Raw genomic sequence first — 19,015 nt, forward strand, 5'->3', positions numbered from 1 at the left:
TTATTTTTGCTTAGGTCAGCAGATCCCTGCCTAACGGGAGTTGACAAGGCTCGTTGTATTGCCTTGCCATCGCGAGGCTACCAAGATGAGGCTGAGGGGAGGAAAAGCGTAAAGCAACGCCCTTGGCCAAGGGTGTGCAAGCGTGTTCACCCCCAGAGGTGCGTCTCCTGCAGTGTGTGTGTTGTTGCAACAGGGTAGAGTGGATTACCTATGTCTTCCTTGAGAGCAAAAACATTAAACTGAGCTGCTGCACAAAGGGAAGGGTTTTAGGAGCACAGATGTGCATAGTGGTGGCCATATGTGCCTGTCCCCCTCTGTTGTCCAACTGAGAGGAGGCAGGCCAGAACCCAGAGTGAGCTGTTGGCTGCCCCTCTCTGCCGCAGGGGGCGTACCCCTAGGTCGGGCGCTCCTACTTCCATTAGGAGGGGTAGCCTTAATTCCCAGGTCTACGGGCAGAGAGAAGTTGAAGGCTTTGCCCTCCTCCACACTTCTGCCACATGGAGGTGGCAGCCGGCACAAACAGTTCTTTAGGCTCAATAGATGCGTAAAGGAAATCTGCTTTCTCCCTGTCAGACAGGTTGTGTCACAAAGCTCTCTCCCTTACCACTGCAAGGCTCATGGCACGGCTACATCCTTGAACAGTACCCCCGAAGGCTCGGAGGTTGGCGTCTGTGACGACACAGATCTCATCCCAAAGGTCTGGGTCAGGCTTGCAAATCGATTTGAGATTGTGCATCTCCAACATCAAATTGGCCTGGTAAACCAGTAGTAGAAACGTAACATTCAATGTCTGTACAGAAAGTGTTGAAGACACAAGGACCTTTCGGTACATAGACGCGGAGAAGCAATGCTAGCTAGCATTCGCTACGTGGGCTAGTTGCCTAGTTAGTTAGGACAAAGTTAGCCAAAGGAAGCTAGCGCTATGTTGGTCTAGCGACGAACAAAAACATGGCTCTCGGCCAATAAGCAATGTCTAGTCAACGCCGGCGAGAGAGCAAACTAGTAATTCTACCCTTCCAAGAAGAAAAGCCTTGCAACTAAGTTAACTAAGTCTCCGCAGCTAGCCTTGTGACGCTAGCTACAACTGGAGACGAAGGAAGAAAATCAGTGAAGCAAATTCTTACCCAACACAAAAGACGCGAGCTGATAACCATGCGCTCGGCGATGTTACGTGGAAACATTTGATTCAACCAGTGTGTGCCCAGTGGTATGGTAAAGAAAAGGAAGCTGTACCTTACAAATTAGATGAATAACCGTTGATGTTAGAATGTGGATCATTGTTAAACGATGATGTATTGTATCACCTTTGTCAATTTAACAAGATCTATCAACCGTTGTACTAATAGAAAACGTGTACATTATTTTAATGATTGAATTTTCTGTGTAAAATGACTTCAAAAGACTGTACAAAATAAATATGAATCTATGTTTTGAAATAAATGAAATGTGTAATATCAGTGTATTGTACGCTATTATGATATTTATGAGATCACTCTTCACTAGGGAAGGCTTTACAATCACTTCACAGTATTGTTCTAGTCTATTCAAGTATTTTCCTGTCTAGTCCTTGGGCCAAGTACTATTCTATGGATATTGTCAGATCTATTATAAATCAGAGCAAGAATGATGTAGCAATATTCAGGAGCACGGTGTGAACCACTAGAAGTCGCGCTTTCCCCGCTATCTACTAGGCAGAGTTCCAGTTCGGGTTGATGATTGGCTAAAAGGGCTGTTTTACGTGCGTGAATGACGTTTTCTGTCCCACCATGCAGCGGGTAATGTCTAAGGAAAGATGGCGGAGGGAGGAGCGGCTGATATGGATACCCAGAGAGGAGAAGTCGCAGCACTGTTGAAAACACAGCTACGAAAGGGAGATACTTGGTAAGAGTTTGCCGATAACTTTTTAAAGGTCTTAGGGGGGGTGCAGGCTGACTCTGTCTGGCTGTCAAAGTGCCTAACCAGCGGAGAGCGGTGTGACAGTTACCCTGCCAGTTAGCAAGTCAGTCAGACCGTTGGTTATCAAGTCTGCCAGCTAAAGCCAGCCAGTGGGATTCGCTACATTCCACAGTTTCTAGTGACCGAGTTATTTGCCAACATGGTATTGTCTAGATACATAGTTATGTTACCAACGTAGTTAGTAAAATACATTTATTTCCCCAATGGTTGTAGATCGCAAGATCATAAAATCTGGCTTGCTTGATTTCAAGTGATTTGTCCATGACGTGCGCTCATCTGGCAAATCATGGAGGAGTTGTGAAACACACCTGTCTAAATTATCTAGATTGTCAATTAGCTAACACTCTCAAACGTGCCAGTATCAAACAATCAAGTGTCCCAACTAGCTCACTTTTGGCTAGCTCCCACTGTTAGCAAGCGTCTATTTTATGATAATTGTAACATTCCTTACATTATTTAATAGGGATGCACCAATATGACATTTTTTGGCCATACCGATATCCAAATATTTTCCTTGCCCAAAAAAACGATAACGGGTATTTAAAATTATCGGCCTTAAGCATTCTAGTAGTTAAATTGTTGACACAAACTGAGCAGAAAGTTATTTTGTTGGCATTTGCGTGTCCCCATTACCAGTAAAACATAATCAAAACTTATTTATGTCACTTGCTGTGCTGTTTTGTTGTTCAGTCTCAACCAGGATTTCATCATACATGTCAAGCAGTGAAGTTTCAGCTGTCTGTCCGTGGCCTCTTCCCCGGTAGTCACTGTCTGTTTCCATCATGTCCAGCTGTATCTAACATTTCACGTAAACCTTGTTTCTGAGTCTGCATCGAAGTAGTGGTCCTTGTACCTAGCTTCGAGCATGGTGGCTACACCATAAAGAGGCTCAGAGAATGCCACCGACTCGCTTATTCACAGCCCCTTGTAGAGTACTTTTACAAGTTTTAACCCCACGGTCTGTCGGCAGTTTTGTTGAGCAGGTGTTTCAATGCCATGACAAAGGGTATCGCGTCTGCTGCAGACACAGTTGATTAGCTTATTTCTTAGTCAGTTCGAATGGAACTAGTTAGTGTGTTAAAGTTTCAAACATGTTCTCAAATGCCATTAAAATGGCAGCAGCGGTATGAGAACCAGCACATTCTTGAGCATGCAATACAGCTTTCCTCAGTACGAAATCCTCGTCCACCCACTGTGCTGTCAGACTCAGCATTCTCATGGGGCTGACATCGCTGTTCCAAATGTCAGTCGTGAAGCTAATAGCAGTGACGCCCATAGCAAGTAGCTCAGGGATGTGCGTTTCAACAATACTGTGTAACTCCGGTAGGGCAACATCTGAAAAATAGCACCTACTTGGTAGTGTGTACCAGGGCTTGAGGTGCTCGACCAGTCAGTGAAATCCAACATCATCGACGACAGAGAGTGGTTGATTGTCAAGGGCAATCAATTCCATTGTCTTGGGGTTAATGGATTTCGCCTTTGAGTTGTCTCGCTGAAATTCTTACTCTTTCAAATGACTGCTCAACTTGAACTTGTTTAGTTGTTGGAACTGTGCGCTTAGTATTTTTCTGCGTTCTGTGTAGCGCTGTATTTTTCGTGGCGTCATTACTTAATCTACCTACGCTATATAGGTATGAAAGTCAGCTTTGACATCGGTTTTGCACAATGGCGTTAAACTAAACATCGGGGCGTTGTTGGCATTTTTAGCTAATATCGTCCGATATGCTTACTGATATATCGTGCGTCACTCTTGTTTAACGTTACTCCAGATGAATGTCAGTGAATGTTATTTAACTAATCAAAACAGATAAGCTGCTGATAACCTCTGTCTTGAGTTCTTCTCTCCTCTAACAAAGATAATCTGAATGAGACTTTTGTAACCAGAGGCCTGTACTTTGGAGCTTCACACATATTCTTAAAAAAAAGTACTTATCAGATACAATCTATCACCCCAAACTTATTAGATCTAATCTAGCGTGATCTCAGATCTAAATAATCAGTGCTCTCGCTCGTTATACATAGGTACCTAGTGGACAGCCACTGGTTCAAACAGTGGAGGAAATATGTTGGCTTTGACAGCTGGGACAAATATCAGATGGGAGACCAGAATGTCTACCCTGGACCAGTGGACAACTCGGGGCTCCTTACAAGTGGTAAGATGCACCACACTTGGACCTCTTTGAAGCAATATTTGTCAATCTCTGGTGTGATTAGGGGAAATGGTGACTTCATAACATGCTCTTTTACTCATCCCCAGTGTGTCTGGATGAACCCACCACTGTTTTGCGCAGTACTGGATGTTGAGTGAACAAGATGTATCTTACCTAACATATCAAACTAAAGGCTGTTATACATGCAAATTCTATAGGCTAATAAGTATGACAGAAAAAGTAGGTCTATAATTGACTCTGTAAACACCAATGAAAATCGACAAGGGTAGCCTACCTCTTGTCTATAGAAAGCTGTCTGTTGCTTTGTTTTATTGTATGAGAATCTGCCATTATGAGTAGGCTACCACCATTGAAGCTGTCCCAATTGAATGACCCCATTATAACCCTTTAGTAAACCTTCTTTCACCACTAAACCTGGGTCATATTCATTATGGCAAACAAACAAAAATGAATATCTGTTATTGGCCAGGTTTGGATAGTCCTTCCATGTCAGTCCATTTTCTTCTGTTGGTTGCCGAATGAACATGACCCTGTTCTTTCTGTCTGTCGTGACTAGGTGGGGATGTTCTGGTCATCAAGGAGCACCTCATTGATGAGCTGGACTACGTCCTGATCCCAACAGAAGGCTGGAATAAGCTAGTGAGCTGGTATGCACTGATGGAGGGACATGAGCCCATCTCACGCAAGGTAAGGATGGATGACATTAGTGGCTAATTATGGCTGGTGTGGTCCAATACCTTGTTTTTAAATGGTCAAATAAGTAAAATAATGTTCAGCAACTGTATGGGTGGAAGAGCTGATCAGGTACAGTGCACGTAGCGCCAGTGCCTCAGCAGTGATCAGATGAAAGAGAAGCTCAGTAAGATCACAGGTACATTATGTGAAGTGGGGAATAGTATGAGATAAAATATGTTCAGTACACACTTATATTTCTATGGTTGCCGTTAGGCCTGTTTGTTCATAACCTACTTGTAGTCGAAGAGCTTATATTGTGGTGTGAGGAGTAATTGAGGAGTTTCACTGTCAAAATCTTGGATGTGTTCTATAGGGTTGGATTGATCAATACACTTCAACACTGGTCAGATTGGGATGGTTGTGAAAAAGGATAACTTTGATTTCTAGATCGATATTAAGGCCTACCCAGCTACTAACTGAATCTCAAGTGTAAGATATCTCAATGTTTAAGCTGTCTCTCTCACGGTCTTCTTCAAGAGAAACACAGCTGGACTGGTCATGCGATTTTGATACAATTTAGCTACCGGTATTCCACATATGCTAGCTATTATTTTTAATACATGCTGTATAAGGACTTATTTGGTTTATGTAAAGTGGACCGGAGCACAGATGCTTACTGAGGGAATGTTGTCCCCAGAAGATATGTTTTTATAAAGTGGAGGTAGGCTACATTAATATTATTTAGTTGCTTTTTTATTCAGTGTGCTTTGGGTTTAACTCTTGACAACTGACTACAAGTTAAGCCAGTAACTCACATAAAGATTTGTTCTGCTAACGTAGGGCTGTTTCTAACTGCCAGCTGGGCCTATTGTACTTCCGTCAGCCCAGACATGGCTTTCTGCATCTTCAAATCTAGCCAGTCATGGCATCATGGCTGCTGCAGTGCTTTCTTTCTCCCCCCGTCGATCCTCCCCTTTTTGCCATGCATGTTGCTGGGGGTATCGAGTGGCCCTGTCCGTTTCTATTTTCAGAGAGCGTTCTGGATGACTTAAACACCGCTACATGGAGCGAACTACGCGACACAACATGCATGAGGTTTTCTTTTCTTTCTCACTTTTGGGGGTTCTTTTACCGTGTTGCCAGACGGTTGGAATTGATTTTCCGGGTTCTCCTCTTGCTGTTCCACTCAGGTTCTCTGTGTTGAGGCTATCACCTGGGGAGTGATTCTAGTGTCCTTGTTTTTTGAAATGGAGGAATGCTGGCTGAGTTCAAACTGAGAGCGTCGGAGGCTTTTTAAGAGTGAGGGGAGAGATGGCCTAGCCTAAGCAGAAAGGAGTGGGTGGGGTAGATCTGTTCTCGTTGGTTCTTAGCCTAGCTGTTTAAGAACTTTGTAACAGTTCTTTTCTGTCTTTTTTTTTTTTTCTTCCTGTGAGACTTGCAACTTATCTCTGTTATGTGGAACACATGGCTGGGCATTCATCTTATAAGGAGGGGCGGTGGGTCGTGTCTGGTGGTGGGTGAATCTGACCCATGCCTACAGCTGATCTCATTGCCTGGGGCTAGGGCAGGTCTGTACCCTACGGTGTGGTGTAGGGCCAGCCACCAGCGGAGATGCTGTGTGAAATGAATAGGAATGGACCCTTCACCTGTCTCTACACTCTGGGGCTATATTAAGAGTCTGTGACTCGCACCTATCAAGGGAGTTAGAAAGTGTAGCTTTTAGTTTATACACTTAGAATGCTTTCAGTGTATAGATAGGCCTATTAACTGGGTAGCCAAATTCTTAGTTTGTTTCTGTTTTGTTGATTTGTCCCAAATAATGAGCTTTACTAATCTAATGCCAAATGCTGTTTTCTTTGTTTCTTGTTTCCTTGGTGATGTTGGTGACTGCTTCTCTGCTCAATGTTGAGTTTTAGCAAGTTGTAATCAATCAGCAATGCAAATCTTGCCTGTATTGGAACAATGTCATGAGTTTAATTAATCATTCATATGCCATGTACAGCAAATGCTTTGAACAAAATGTAACTGAGTGATGCCTTTTTTATTCTCATGCCATCTGTCATGTAAGATGACTAACATTGTCAAGTGTTTAATTTGCGAAACAAACATTTTGTTAATATATGAGTTGATTTCTTGTGACATCTGCCATGATGTAAGACACTCTATCAACATATTTCGACAGGTGGTAGAACAGGGTATGTTTGTGAAGCACTGCAAGGTGGAGGTGTACCTCACAGAACTGAAGCTGTGTGAAGACGGCAACATAGACAACGTAGTCACCAGACGCTTCAGCAAAGCAGACACGATAGGTAAGCAGACACTTTTCTTCTCCCTGACAGAATGAAATGAGAAGATTATATATTTATTTTTAAGAAACTCTGTTCTCTCTTCCTCATGGATAATTTCTACCTGTTGTCTACCTGCCATTATAATGTAACAGTATGCCCTTTTGCCTACGTGTGTATCTATAGCGACTTAGTCATGCGTGCACGTATGGGTATGCATAGTCCTGGGAATAGAACCCATGCTCTACCAACTGAGCTATAGAGTACCATTATATTGGTATAACCATTATATTCATTGTACAGTCAACCTGACAAAAGTAGCAACTTGCCACTTCTCTCAGCCAGAGAATGAATGAATGAATGAATGAATGAATTCCCATCCGTTAGCCACCAGTCATAGTGATTCTACAGGAGCACTTCTACATGACAGAGAATTAATGAGTAATATATATTTGTTTTGAAATGCGCAGAAGCTCTCCTTTTTTCGTCTTTGGCTCAATTCCACAAATGTTTAACCTGACATTAGGATTGTATATTTATAACCTGATGTGTTCTGTATTTCTTAATATGACTTGTTGATTGTATACTTTGGTTCACTGTGCCCCATTGCTCTTAGTTATTTCACTGATAATACTAACATCTTTTGTTCAATTTATGCAAATCGGATGCATTGCCAAGCCTTTTAATGGTCAATTTAAACAGTGAAATCACAGGGGAAGGTCACTGATAACTCTGTTCTGTTTGTCTACTTCTTATGTAAACTGCCTTTGCTTTTGGCTACTGCAAAATGATGCGCTCGCACAAGAACTGCCTAAACTCTACTCTCTAAAGCGCGCACACACAAGTAATCAACAATTACATGAGCAGGGAGTGTTACTATAAAGTAATTCATTAATCTGCTGCCTATTCATCAGAGCATGAGCTTTATACACTCAATTATTCTCTGCCCTAAGTATGCAGGTGCATGAGTGTAGTTGTCGGTTTGTCACCTACACTGAGCATACAAAACATTAAGAATACCTGCTCTTTCCATGACAGACTGACCAGGTGAATCCAAATGAAAGCTATGATCCTTTATTGATGTGAAATGTTAAATCCACTTCAATCAGAGTAGATGAAGGGGGGGAGACCGGTTACAGAAGAATTTTTAAACCTCGAGACAATTGAGACATTGATTGTGTATGTATGCCATTCACAGGGTGAATGGGCAAGACAAAAGATTCAAGTGCCTTTGAACGGGATATGGTAGTAGGTGCACCGGTTTGTGTCAGGAACTTAAACGTTGCTGAGTTTCTCACACTCAACAGTTTCCTACGTGTATCAAGAATGGTCAACCACCCAAAGGACACCCAGCCAACTTGACACAACTGTGGGAGGCTTTGATGTCAGCATGGAAAACGCTTTCGACACCTTGTAGATTCCATGCCCTGACAAACTGAGGCTGTTCTGAGGGAAAAAAGGGGGTGCAACTAAATATTTTGGTGTTCCTAATTTTTTTGTAATGATCAATGTATGTGGCATGTTGCTTATTTGTTACCTTTGTCCTATAACCTCCTGTGATGCAGACACCATTGAGAAGGAGATGCGCAAACTGTTCAGTATCCCAGACGAGAAAGAGACCAGGTTGTGGAACAAGTACATGAGCAACACGTTCGAGCCTCTGAACAAACCGGACAGCACTATACAGGACGCAGGACTCTACCAAGGACAGGTATGAAGTAACCCTTGGATACCAGGCTATTTATACCTTTATCTCTATTTCCTGTCCTTTCATCGCAGCAGTTATATAGGGTCTAGATTATTCCAGACCATGCAAACTGACAAGGAAACTCTCTATGCTCTTGTTTACGAGGAATGGCGCTGGAGGGAATGGCTGCTGTTTTACGGGCTGCTAACCAATTGTGCTAGTTTTTTTAACTTATTTTGTACAGAATGCTGCCGTCTCTTATGACCGAAAAGAGCTTCTTGATATCAACAGCAAATACTCACCTTGTACTGGATGTAGATTTTTTTCTTTAATGAGTCGCACCCGAAGAATATAATATTGCTCTCAGACGAGGCCCAAATGCATGAAGCAAATACAGGGAGTGGAGATCAGGGAGAAATTCGTTGGCGAGTGGGTAACCTGCCTCTACCATCTGTTATATTAGCCAATGTGCCATCACTGGTTGAGCTCCGTTTGAGACTATCCTACCAACTGGACATTAACTGTAATATATTATGGTTCACCAAGTCGTGGTTGAACGACACGGATAATATACAGTTGGCAGGGTTTTCCGACACGGATGCTACGTAGTCGCTGTTTTGCTAGCACAGACTGGAATATGTTCCGGGATTCATCCAATGGCATTGAGGAATATACCACCTCAGTCACTGGCTTCATCAATAAGTGCATCTGACGTCCCCACCACAGTGACCGTGTGTACATATCCCAACCGGAAGCCATGGATTACAGGCAACATCCGCACCTAGCTGAAGGCTAGATCTGCCGATTTTTCAAAGAGCGGGACACTAATCCGGATGTTTAAGAAATCCCGCTATGCCCTCGGACGAACCCTCAAACAGGCAAAGTGTCAAAGGACTAAGACACACCAAGACAGTCGTGAAGAGGGCACAACAACGCCTTTTCCTCAGGAAACTGAAAAGATTTTGCAATGGTCCCCAGATCCTCAAAAGGTGCACCCTCGAGAGCATCCTGACCGGTAGCATCACTGCCTGGTATGGCAACTGCTTGGCATCTAAGTAAGAGACAGAGAAATGAGCCGTAATACACTCATTCACAATTATACTGTACTGTTAGGGCGTCTGCCCTTTGTTTGGTGAACGTGCTACTTTCTATTCAAACAGTTTCTTCCCACCTGCTCGTTCCTCCTCTCTCAATTCAATTTCAATTTAAGGGGCTTTATTGGCATGGGAAACATATGTTGTGAAATAGATAATAAACAAAAGTGAAACAAACAGTAAAGAATTAACAAAAAGTAACAGTAAACATTACACACAAAAGTTCCAAAAGAATAAAGACATTTCAAATGTCATATTATGTCTATATACAGTGTTGTAATGATGTGCAAATAGTTAAAGTATGAAAGGGAAAATAAATGAACATAAATAAACAGGACAGCGGAGTCAATCACCACCTTCCGGAGACACCTGAAACCCCACCTCTTTAAGGAATACCTAGGATAGGATAAAGTATTCCTTCTAACCCCCCCCCCCCCCCCTTAAAATATTTAGATGCACTATTGTAAAGTGGTTGTTCCACTGGATATCATAAGGTGAATGCACCATTTTGTAAGTCGCTCTGGATAAGAGCGTCTGCTAAATGACTTAAATGTAAATGTAATGTAAATGCATCTGACCGTAAAGCGCTATAGAGGGTAGTGCATGCAGCCCAGTACATCACTGGGGCCACGCTTCCTGACATCCAGGACCTATATACTAGGTGGTGTCAGAAGGCACAAAAATTGTCAAAGGCTCCGTTCATTGACTGTTCTTTCTGCTACCACACAGCAAGTGGTACCGGAGCGCCCAGTCTAGGTTCAAAAGTCTCCTTAGCCTTAAGACTGGTTAACAATTAATCAAATGGCCAGATGGACTTTTTGCATTGATTTCTCCCTCCCCCCCCCCCCCCCCCCCCCCCCGTGTTTTTACAATGCTGCTACTTGCTGTTTATTATCTATGTATAGTCACTTTACCCCTACCTACATGTACAAGTTACCTTGACAAACATGTACCCCCGCACATTGACTCGGACATGTAACCGCGCACATTGACTCGGACATGTACCCCCTGTATATTGCCTCATTGTTTTATTTTTTACTTTAGTATATTTCTTAATTCTATTTTCTTAACTGCGTTGTTTGTTAAGGGCTTATACGTAAGCATTTCACGCTAAGGTCAAAACCTGTTATATTCAGCATATGTGACAAAATTAGATTTCATTATAGTCTATGTAGGTTCTGGAGTTTTTCCTGGTCAGGTGAGTTCACATGCTTGGTGAAAATTCAAGGACTGTAATAAGTGTACGTCAGTCTTCAGATGTGAAGCCTAGTATTAATTGAGACTTGTTTGTCCATTTAACAAGCTCAAATTTCAGCTTCATGGTTTTGTACTGAACAAAAATATAAACGCAACAATTACAATTATTTTACTGAGTTACTGTTCATATGAGGAAATCGGTCAATTTTGAAAAATACATTTCACCCTAATCTATAGATTTCACATGACTGGGAATAGATATGCATCTTTTGGTCACAGATACCTTCAAAGAAATGGGCCTCAGGATCTCATCACGGTATTTCTGTGCATTCAAATTGCCATCATTGAAATGCAGTTCATTGTCCATAATGTATTTCTGCCACCATGGGGCACTCTGTTTACAATGTTGACATCAGCAAACTGCTCGCCCACATGACGCCGTACACCTGGTCTGCGGTTGTGATGCTGGTTGGACGTATGGCCAAATTCTCAAAAATGTCATTGGAGGCATCATATGGTAGAGAAATTAACAAATTCTCTGGTGGACATTCCTGCAGTAAGCATGGCAAAACGACACTTTAAAAAAAAAAGTTGTAATTTATGGTCCCCAGCACAAGGTGCACCTGTGTAATGGTCATACTGTTAAATCGGCTTCTTGATATGCCACACCTGTCAGATGGATGGATTATCTTGGCAAAGGAGAAATGCTAACTGACATGGATGTAAACAATTTTGTGCACAAAATTTTATTAGCTTTTTGTGAATTTCTGCTACTTTTATTTCAGCTCATGAAACATGGGACCAACTTTACATTGTTTTTGTTTAGTATCCACTGTAATTATAATACAGTACCTAAATATAGCCTACACATCTTAAGTGTCTGGCTCCAAAGAACAGCGGAAGCCGCAAGTGTTCTGCCCCCCCCCCGGTTTACCAGAAGTAGCCTGGGCCTAAACATACATTTACAAGCAAGGATTAAACTAGACAATGGGTCACTGTAGTGGGCATTCTGCTCAATGGCAACAGCTGTTCTACAAGATTTACAGGGATGTGTCCCAAATGGCACCCTATTCCCTACATTGTGCACGCAGACTCAAAATTAAAATGTGTCATTGGTAGTACTTACTGGTAGCTCCCTACTTAAAGTTCAGAGCAAAACATATAAAATCAAAGACCTACTTTTGAAGCACACCTATTGACATGCGTTACATTACATTTTACAGTCTCTTTAAGAGCCTGAAGTTTGAGTGATGACATGCATGAGATCAGTCCTTCATTAATTGCTATGATCATTTATCTTCAATAGAAGCTATCCCTTTTCCTTTTTTCTGTGCCCCCAAATGTTTAATATATACTGGTAAAGTAACCAGGTTGTCCTGTGACAGAACAAGGTGTTAGCAAATAATGTGAGTGGTTTTGGAACCACCCATGACATGGTTTATGAACTAACTTGATGAAGAAAAAAATAATCTACCTGCCAATACATTTATTTGGCATAACACCAAAAACAATTATCGGCTTTGTTTTTCCAGGTTTTGGATTTCCCCTATTTAATTATTATTTTTTACTTTTTCTTCAGGTTTTCATTCTCAATCACATCCAATTTTGTTGTTTTTCAAAGTCCACAACAATGCTCAAATCACATCATTTTGCGATCTGGGAAGGAAATGTAAACATATTTTGGTGTGTAGTTGGCCTTTAATTTCAATGTCGAGACTGGTGTTTCTGCATGGCAATAGTAGAGTTTGTGAAACAAAATACCACCCGATAGATACAAATCATTTTGCCAGGTTAACTTACATTGCTGTTAATATTTCATTTGGAAAGTTTTGAGAGCCTTTATAATTGAATGTTTCGGCATCGCTAGCTGGCAACAGTGGTAGGCCCAGGCATTCCCATGCAATTATGTCTTGAGAAAGTTGCAATAAATACATTTTTATTTCAACCTTTATTTAACGAAGTAGGCCAGTTGAGAACACATTCTCATTTACAACTGCGACCTGGCCAAGATAAAGCAAAGCAGTTCCATTAAAAACAACAGTTACACTACAGTCAATGACACAAAAGAAAAATCGAAAAATCTATGTACAGTGTGCGCAAATGTAGGGAGGTATGCAATAAATAGGCCATAGAAGTGAAAATAATTGCAATTTAGCATGATACCTGTCGCACTGGAGTGGTAGATGTGCAAGTAGAGATACTGGGGTGCAAGAGGGTAAGTAATATGGGGATGAGGTAGTCGGGTGTGCTATTTACAGATTGGCTGTGTACAGGCACAGTGATCGGTAAGCTGCTCTGACAGCTGATGCTTAAAGTTAGAGCGGGAGATATAAGGCTTCAGAGATTATTGCAATTCGTTCCAGTCATTGGTAGCAGAGAACTGGAAGGAAAGGCGGCCAAAGGAAGTGAAATATACATGCTGGAGTGCGTGCTACGGGTGGGTGCTGCTATGGTGACCAGTGAGCTGAGATAAGGCGTGGCTTTACCTAGCAAAGATTTATAGATGACCTGGAGCTAGTGGGATTGGCGACGGATATGTAGTGAGGGCCAGCCAATGAGAGGATACCTGTTGCAGTGGTGGGGGTAGTATATGGGGCTTTGGTGATAAAAAGGATGACGCTGTGATAGACTACGTCCAGTTTGCTGAGTGGAGTGTTAACCTCTATGGGCTAGGTGGGACGCTAGCGTGCCACCCGTGGTGCACTCCATCAACAGCAGGTGCATTTCAAGAGCGGCAAATTTGAATCCAAATAAATGTCAAAATTCAAATTTTTCAAACATACAACTATTTTACACCCTTTGAAAGATAAACATCTCCTTAATCTAACCACATTATGTTAGACAATGCATGCATTTTTAGTTCTATCAAGTTCATATTTATATCCAAAAACAGCGTTTTACTATGGCATTGATGTTGAGGAAATCGTTTCCCTCCAATAACCGGCAGTCAAGTCAGCGTCACAAATTAAATAATTAAAATTAGAAAACATTGGTAAAATATTATATTGTCATTTAAAGAATTATAGATTTACATCTCTTGAACGCAATCAACTTGCCAGATTTAAAAATAACCTTACTGGGAAATCACACTTTGCAATAATCTGAGCACTGCGCCCAGAAAAATACGCATTGCAATACAGACTAGACGTCATGTTGGGGAGATCTAAAATCGAAAATACTATGTAAATAATCCATTACCTTTGATTCTCTTCATCAGATGTCACTTCCAGGTATCACAGGTCCATAACGAATGTAGTTTTGTTCAAAAAAGCTCATCATTTATGTCCAAAAATCTCCGTCTTGTTAGCACATGATCTAAGCCAGCCGGACTTCTCGTCATGAACGAGGGGAAAAAATATATTTACGTTCGTTCAAACATGTCAAACGTTGTATAGCATAAATCATTAGGGCCTTTTTTAACCAGAACATGAATAATATTCAAGGTGGACGAATGCATACTCTTTTATAACGTATTGGAACGAGGGTACCCAACATGAACTCGCGCGCCAGGTGTCTAATGGGACATCATCGTTCCATGGCTCTTGTTCGGTCAGATCTCCCTCCAGAAGACTCAAAACACTTTGTAAAGGCTGGTGACATCTAGTGGAAGCAATAGGAAGTGCCAAAATATTCCTCAGCCCCTGTGTTTTTCAATGGGATAGGTTTAAAGGTAATACAACACATCAGGTATCCACTTCCTGTCAGAAAATGTCTCAGGGTTTTGCCTGCCAAATGAGTTCTGTTATACTCACAGACACCATTCAAACAGTTTTAGAAACTTTAGAGTGTTTTCTATCCATATATAATAAGTATATGCATATTCTAGTTACTGGGTAGGATTAGTAACCAGATTAAATCGGGTACATTTTTTTTATCCAGACGTGCAAATGCTGCCCCCTAGCCCTAACAGGTTAAGGGCTATTTTGTAAATGACATCGCCGAAGTCAAGGATCGGTAGGATAGTCAGTTTTACGAGGGTATGTTTGGCGGCATGAGTGAAGGAGGCTTTGTTGCGAAATAGGAAGCCAATTCTAGATTTAACTTTGGATTGGAGATGCTTAATGTGAGTCTGGAAGGAGAGTTGAGTCTAACCAGACACCTAGGTAGTTGTCCACATATTCTAGTTCAGAACCGTCCAGAGTAGTGATGCTAGTCAGGCGGGAGGGTGCAGGCAGCAATCGGTTGAAGAGCATGCACTTAGTTTTTCAACAGTTGGAGGCCATGGTAAGAGTTGTATGGCGTTGAAGCTCGTTTTGGAGGTTAGTTAAGTGTCCAAATAAGGGCCAGAAGAATACAGAATGGTGTCTGTGTAGAGGTGGATCAGAGAATCACCAGCAGCAAGAGCGACATCATTGATGTATACAGAGAAAATAGTCTGTCTGAGAATTGAATCCTGTGGTTCCCCCATAGACTTCCAGAGGTTTGACACACTGAACTCTATCTGAGAACTATAGAAGTCTATAACAGTTTGGGTCTAGAGTGTCTCCCCCTTTTGAAGAGGGGGATGACCGCGGCAACTTTCCAATCTTTGTAGATCTGACGATACGAAAGAGTGGTTGAATAGGCTAGTAATAGGGGTTGCAACAATTTCGGCGGATAATTTCCAGATTTTCTAGCCCAGCTGATTTGTAGGGGTCCAGATTTTGCAGTTCTTTCAGAACATCAGCTGTCTAGATTTGGGTGAAGGAGAAGTGGGGGAGATTTGGACAGGTGGCTGCAGGGGGTGCTGAGCTGTTGGTAGGGTTAGCCAGGTGGAAAGTATGGCCAGCCGTGGAAAAATGCTATTGAAATGATCGTAGATTTATCGGTGGTGACAATGTTTCCTATCCTCAGTGTAGTGGGCTGTAGGAGGAGGTGCTCTTATTCTCCATGGGCTTTACAGTGTCCCAAAACGTTTTGGAATTAGTGCTACAGGAAGCAAATTTCTGTTTGAAAAAGCTAGCCTTAGCTTTCCTAACTGACTGAGTATATTGGTTCCTGAATAATTGCATATCGCGGTGGCTATTCGATGCTAATGCAGAACGCCACAGGATGTTTTTGTGCTGGTCAAGGGCAGTCAAGTCTGGGGTGAACCAAGGGCTATATCTGTTCTTAGTTCTACAATTTTTTTGAATGGGGCATGCTTATTTAATTAAGATGGTGAGGAAAGCACTTTTGATGAGCAACCAGGCTTTCTCTACTGACGGAATGAGGTCAATGTCCTTCCAGGATCCCCGGACCAGGTCGATTTAGAAAGGCCTGCTCGCTGAATTGTTTTAGGGAGCGTTTGACAGTGATGAGGGGTGGTCGTTTGACCGCGGGCCCATTACCCACGCAGGGAATGAGGCAGCGATTGTTGAGATCCTGGTTGAAGACAGCAGAGGTGTATTTAGAGGGCAAGTTGGTCAGGATGATATCTAAGAGCGTGCCCATGGTTATGGATTTAGGGTTGTACCTGGTAGCTTCCTTGATAATTTGTGAGATTGTGGGCATCTAGCTTAGCTTGTTGGATGGCTGGGGTGTTAAGCATGTCCCAGTTTAGGGCACCTAACAGTACGAACTCTGAAGATAAATGGGGGGTGATCAATTCACATATGGTGTCCAGGGCACAGCTGAGGGGGGGGGGGGGTCTACGGTGAGAGGCTTGTTTCTGGAAAGGTGGATTTTTAGAAGTGGAAGCTTGAATTGTTTGGGCACAGACCTGGATAGTATGACAGAACTCTGCAGGCTGTCTCTGCAATAGATTGCAACTCTACCCCCTTTGGCATTTCTATCTTGTTGGAAAATGTTAGTTAGTGATGGAAATTTCAGGATTTTTGGTGCCCTTCATAAGCCAGGATTCAGACACGGCTAGGACATCCAGGTTAGCGGTGTGCGCTAAAGCAGTGAATAAAACAAACTTGGGGATGAGGCTTCTAATGTTAACATGCATGAAACCAATGCATTTACAGTTACAGAAGTCAATAAATGAGAGTGGACCTAGGTGCTGCAGGGCCTGGATTAACCTCTACGTCATCACCGGAGGAGTAGGTTAAGGGTATGGCTAAAGGCTATAAGAACTGGTTGTCTAGTGCGTTCGGAACAGAGAGTAAAAGGAGCAGGTTTCTGGGCGGGGAGGAGTAGTTTCAAGGCATAATGGGTATGGTAGGATGTGAGTACAGTGGAGGTAAGCCTAGACATTGAGTGACGATGAGAGGTTTTGTCTCTAAAGGCACCATTTAAGCCAGGTGCGGTCACTGCATGTGTGGGGGGTGGAACGTAAGGGCTTGCTAAGGCATATTTGAGCAGGGCTGGAGGCTCTACAGGGAAATAAGACAAATACTAACCAAAACAGCAATAGACAAATATCACTAAGGCTTTTTTTTAAACCTCCCGCTTTGGGCCGGAGGTGTCAATGTGTAGTTCATAAATGCCGAATTACTGTCTTAGCTCAATTCGCCATGCGGTAAAAACCTGTCGTTCTGCCCCTGAGCAAGGCCGTTAACCCACTGTTCCCCGGGCGCCAAAGACATGGATGTCGATTAAGGCTTTCCTTTTCCTAGTTTGAAAGCGACTGTTTCTCTGGAAGTGGTGCTGTGACTTTTTTTTTAAACTACATTTTCCCCCAATGTGGTCCAGCCCGCTAGCAATTCGAGTTAATCCAATGAGCTTCAGACCCTCGCGATATGAGTTACCGCTAGCAATTGTCTTTATTTAATTATTATAAAAAAATATTGATGTCGTGCTTTTGCTCCCAAACTAAAATGTAAGGTCGCACAGCAAAATATCTTGGAGCGTATGTGACACACATGGTCGCACTTTAGAGCCCTGAGTGCACTACATTTGACCAGAGCCCTTTGGGGCCTGATCAAAAGTAGTGCGCTATATAAGGAATAAGGTTCCATTTTGGACAAAGCCCAGGCCTCCACTTTGGCTTTTCAGTCTGCCCACGACAAAGCCAATTGAGGCATGGGCATACTTAGGGATCTGATTAATCTCCCAGTGTTTCCCTGTATTAATAAATTGGGAAATTACTGCTCTTAACTAGATGCAGTAAACCAATTAGAGAAATACAGAAGGACAAGTAGATTGATTACAGATTGAAAATTATGGTAAATGCAGAACTGCTGCACAATCGATTTCGCATAAAAATCGCAATATTGACACTCAATATCCATATTGCGTGCAATATTCTGAAACGCTCACTCAGCCTTGTGTAATGTCCATTTTTAGTGTTCTCGGTCTCTCCTCTTGCGGCTGCTTCCCACACAGAGGTCTTCACGGATCCACCTGTGCCCGAATACCTGAGACCCGTTCCGGGATCCGAACGGGTAATGTTATGGGTCTGGGTTGAGTCTGGTAAGATTGTCACGGGTCTCGGCCATGTGTAATTTTAACTGACTTGTCTGGACGGTACCATACAGATCCAAAAGCGACTGCTACAGTAGAGCGAGCAAGAGACATTTTGATAATTTATGCTGCTGCTCTTGTGTTTCATGAGTGGAGCATGGTGCTTGATGTTGGCTCAAGCCATGTATCAATTTTGCTGCATTTCTTAACAATGTCTTTTGTAAGGTTAGTAAATTATCCTTATGTCAGCCCTTCTCTTGTAGGATTGCCCCCTTTCATATACCACATGTCCAATTCTCCCTGGGGCATTCATCCTTAGCTACCCTGTGCATTTCTCTATCAAGTGTCCTATCTTCTTTAAGATTGAACAACTTCTTTCAACTAAATTATCATATCTTTTCCTAGCGAATTTTACCAAACATAACTTAAAATCAAAACTATAATACATAGGTTCATTTAGTTAGGATATTAATACATGGAGAGACTAACTAAATTATCCTGCTATCTTCTATTCTTATGTCTTTTCTGTCTCTCCAGTGTTATTTCTGTCCTCACCTGTTTAATTTAACTATGCTGGTCTCCACTCACTAACCGTTATCTAATTCTTCTATGTTACTTTTATCTTCTCTTCCTTGTTTATGC

The 19,015-nt window shown here is 42.2% G+C and overlaps 1 protein-coding gene across 3 annotated transcripts in view; it reads left to right on the forward strand.

Annotated features, from left to right (window-relative positions):
* Positions 1–421: 421 nt before the first annotated feature.
* LOC100306760 (ubiquitin carboxyl-terminal hydrolase 15) overlaps positions 422–19,015 on the forward strand; it is a 78,508-nt gene continuing 59,914 nt past the window's right edge. Inside the window, exons 1-6 of one of the 3 annotated variants that reach the window (XM_045721881.2) lie at positions 422–1,212; positions 1,773–1,881; positions 3,979–4,109; positions 4,684–4,814; positions 6,985–7,111; positions 8,653–8,798. In XM_045721881.2, the coding sequence (XP_045577837.2) occupies positions 1,793–1,881; positions 3,979–4,109; positions 4,684–4,814; positions 6,985–7,111; positions 8,653–8,798 (624 nt within the window). In that variant the 5' untranslated portion in view covers positions 422–1,212; positions 1,773–1,792. Of the gene's footprint in view, positions 1,213–1,772; positions 1,882–3,978; positions 4,110–4,683; positions 4,815–5,808; positions 5,898–6,984; positions 7,112–8,652; positions 8,799–19,015 lie in introns of those variants that run through there. The other 2 variants (XM_082977579.1, XM_045721880.2) reach the window with 2 other exon arrangements.

Source organism: Salmo salar, chromosome 07 (genome assembly GCF_965601325.2).
Source record: "Salmo salar chromosome 07, fSalSal1, whole genome shotgun sequence".
Lineage (NCBI taxonomy): Eukaryota > Metazoa > Chordata > Actinopteri > Salmoniformes > Salmonidae > Salmo > Salmo salar.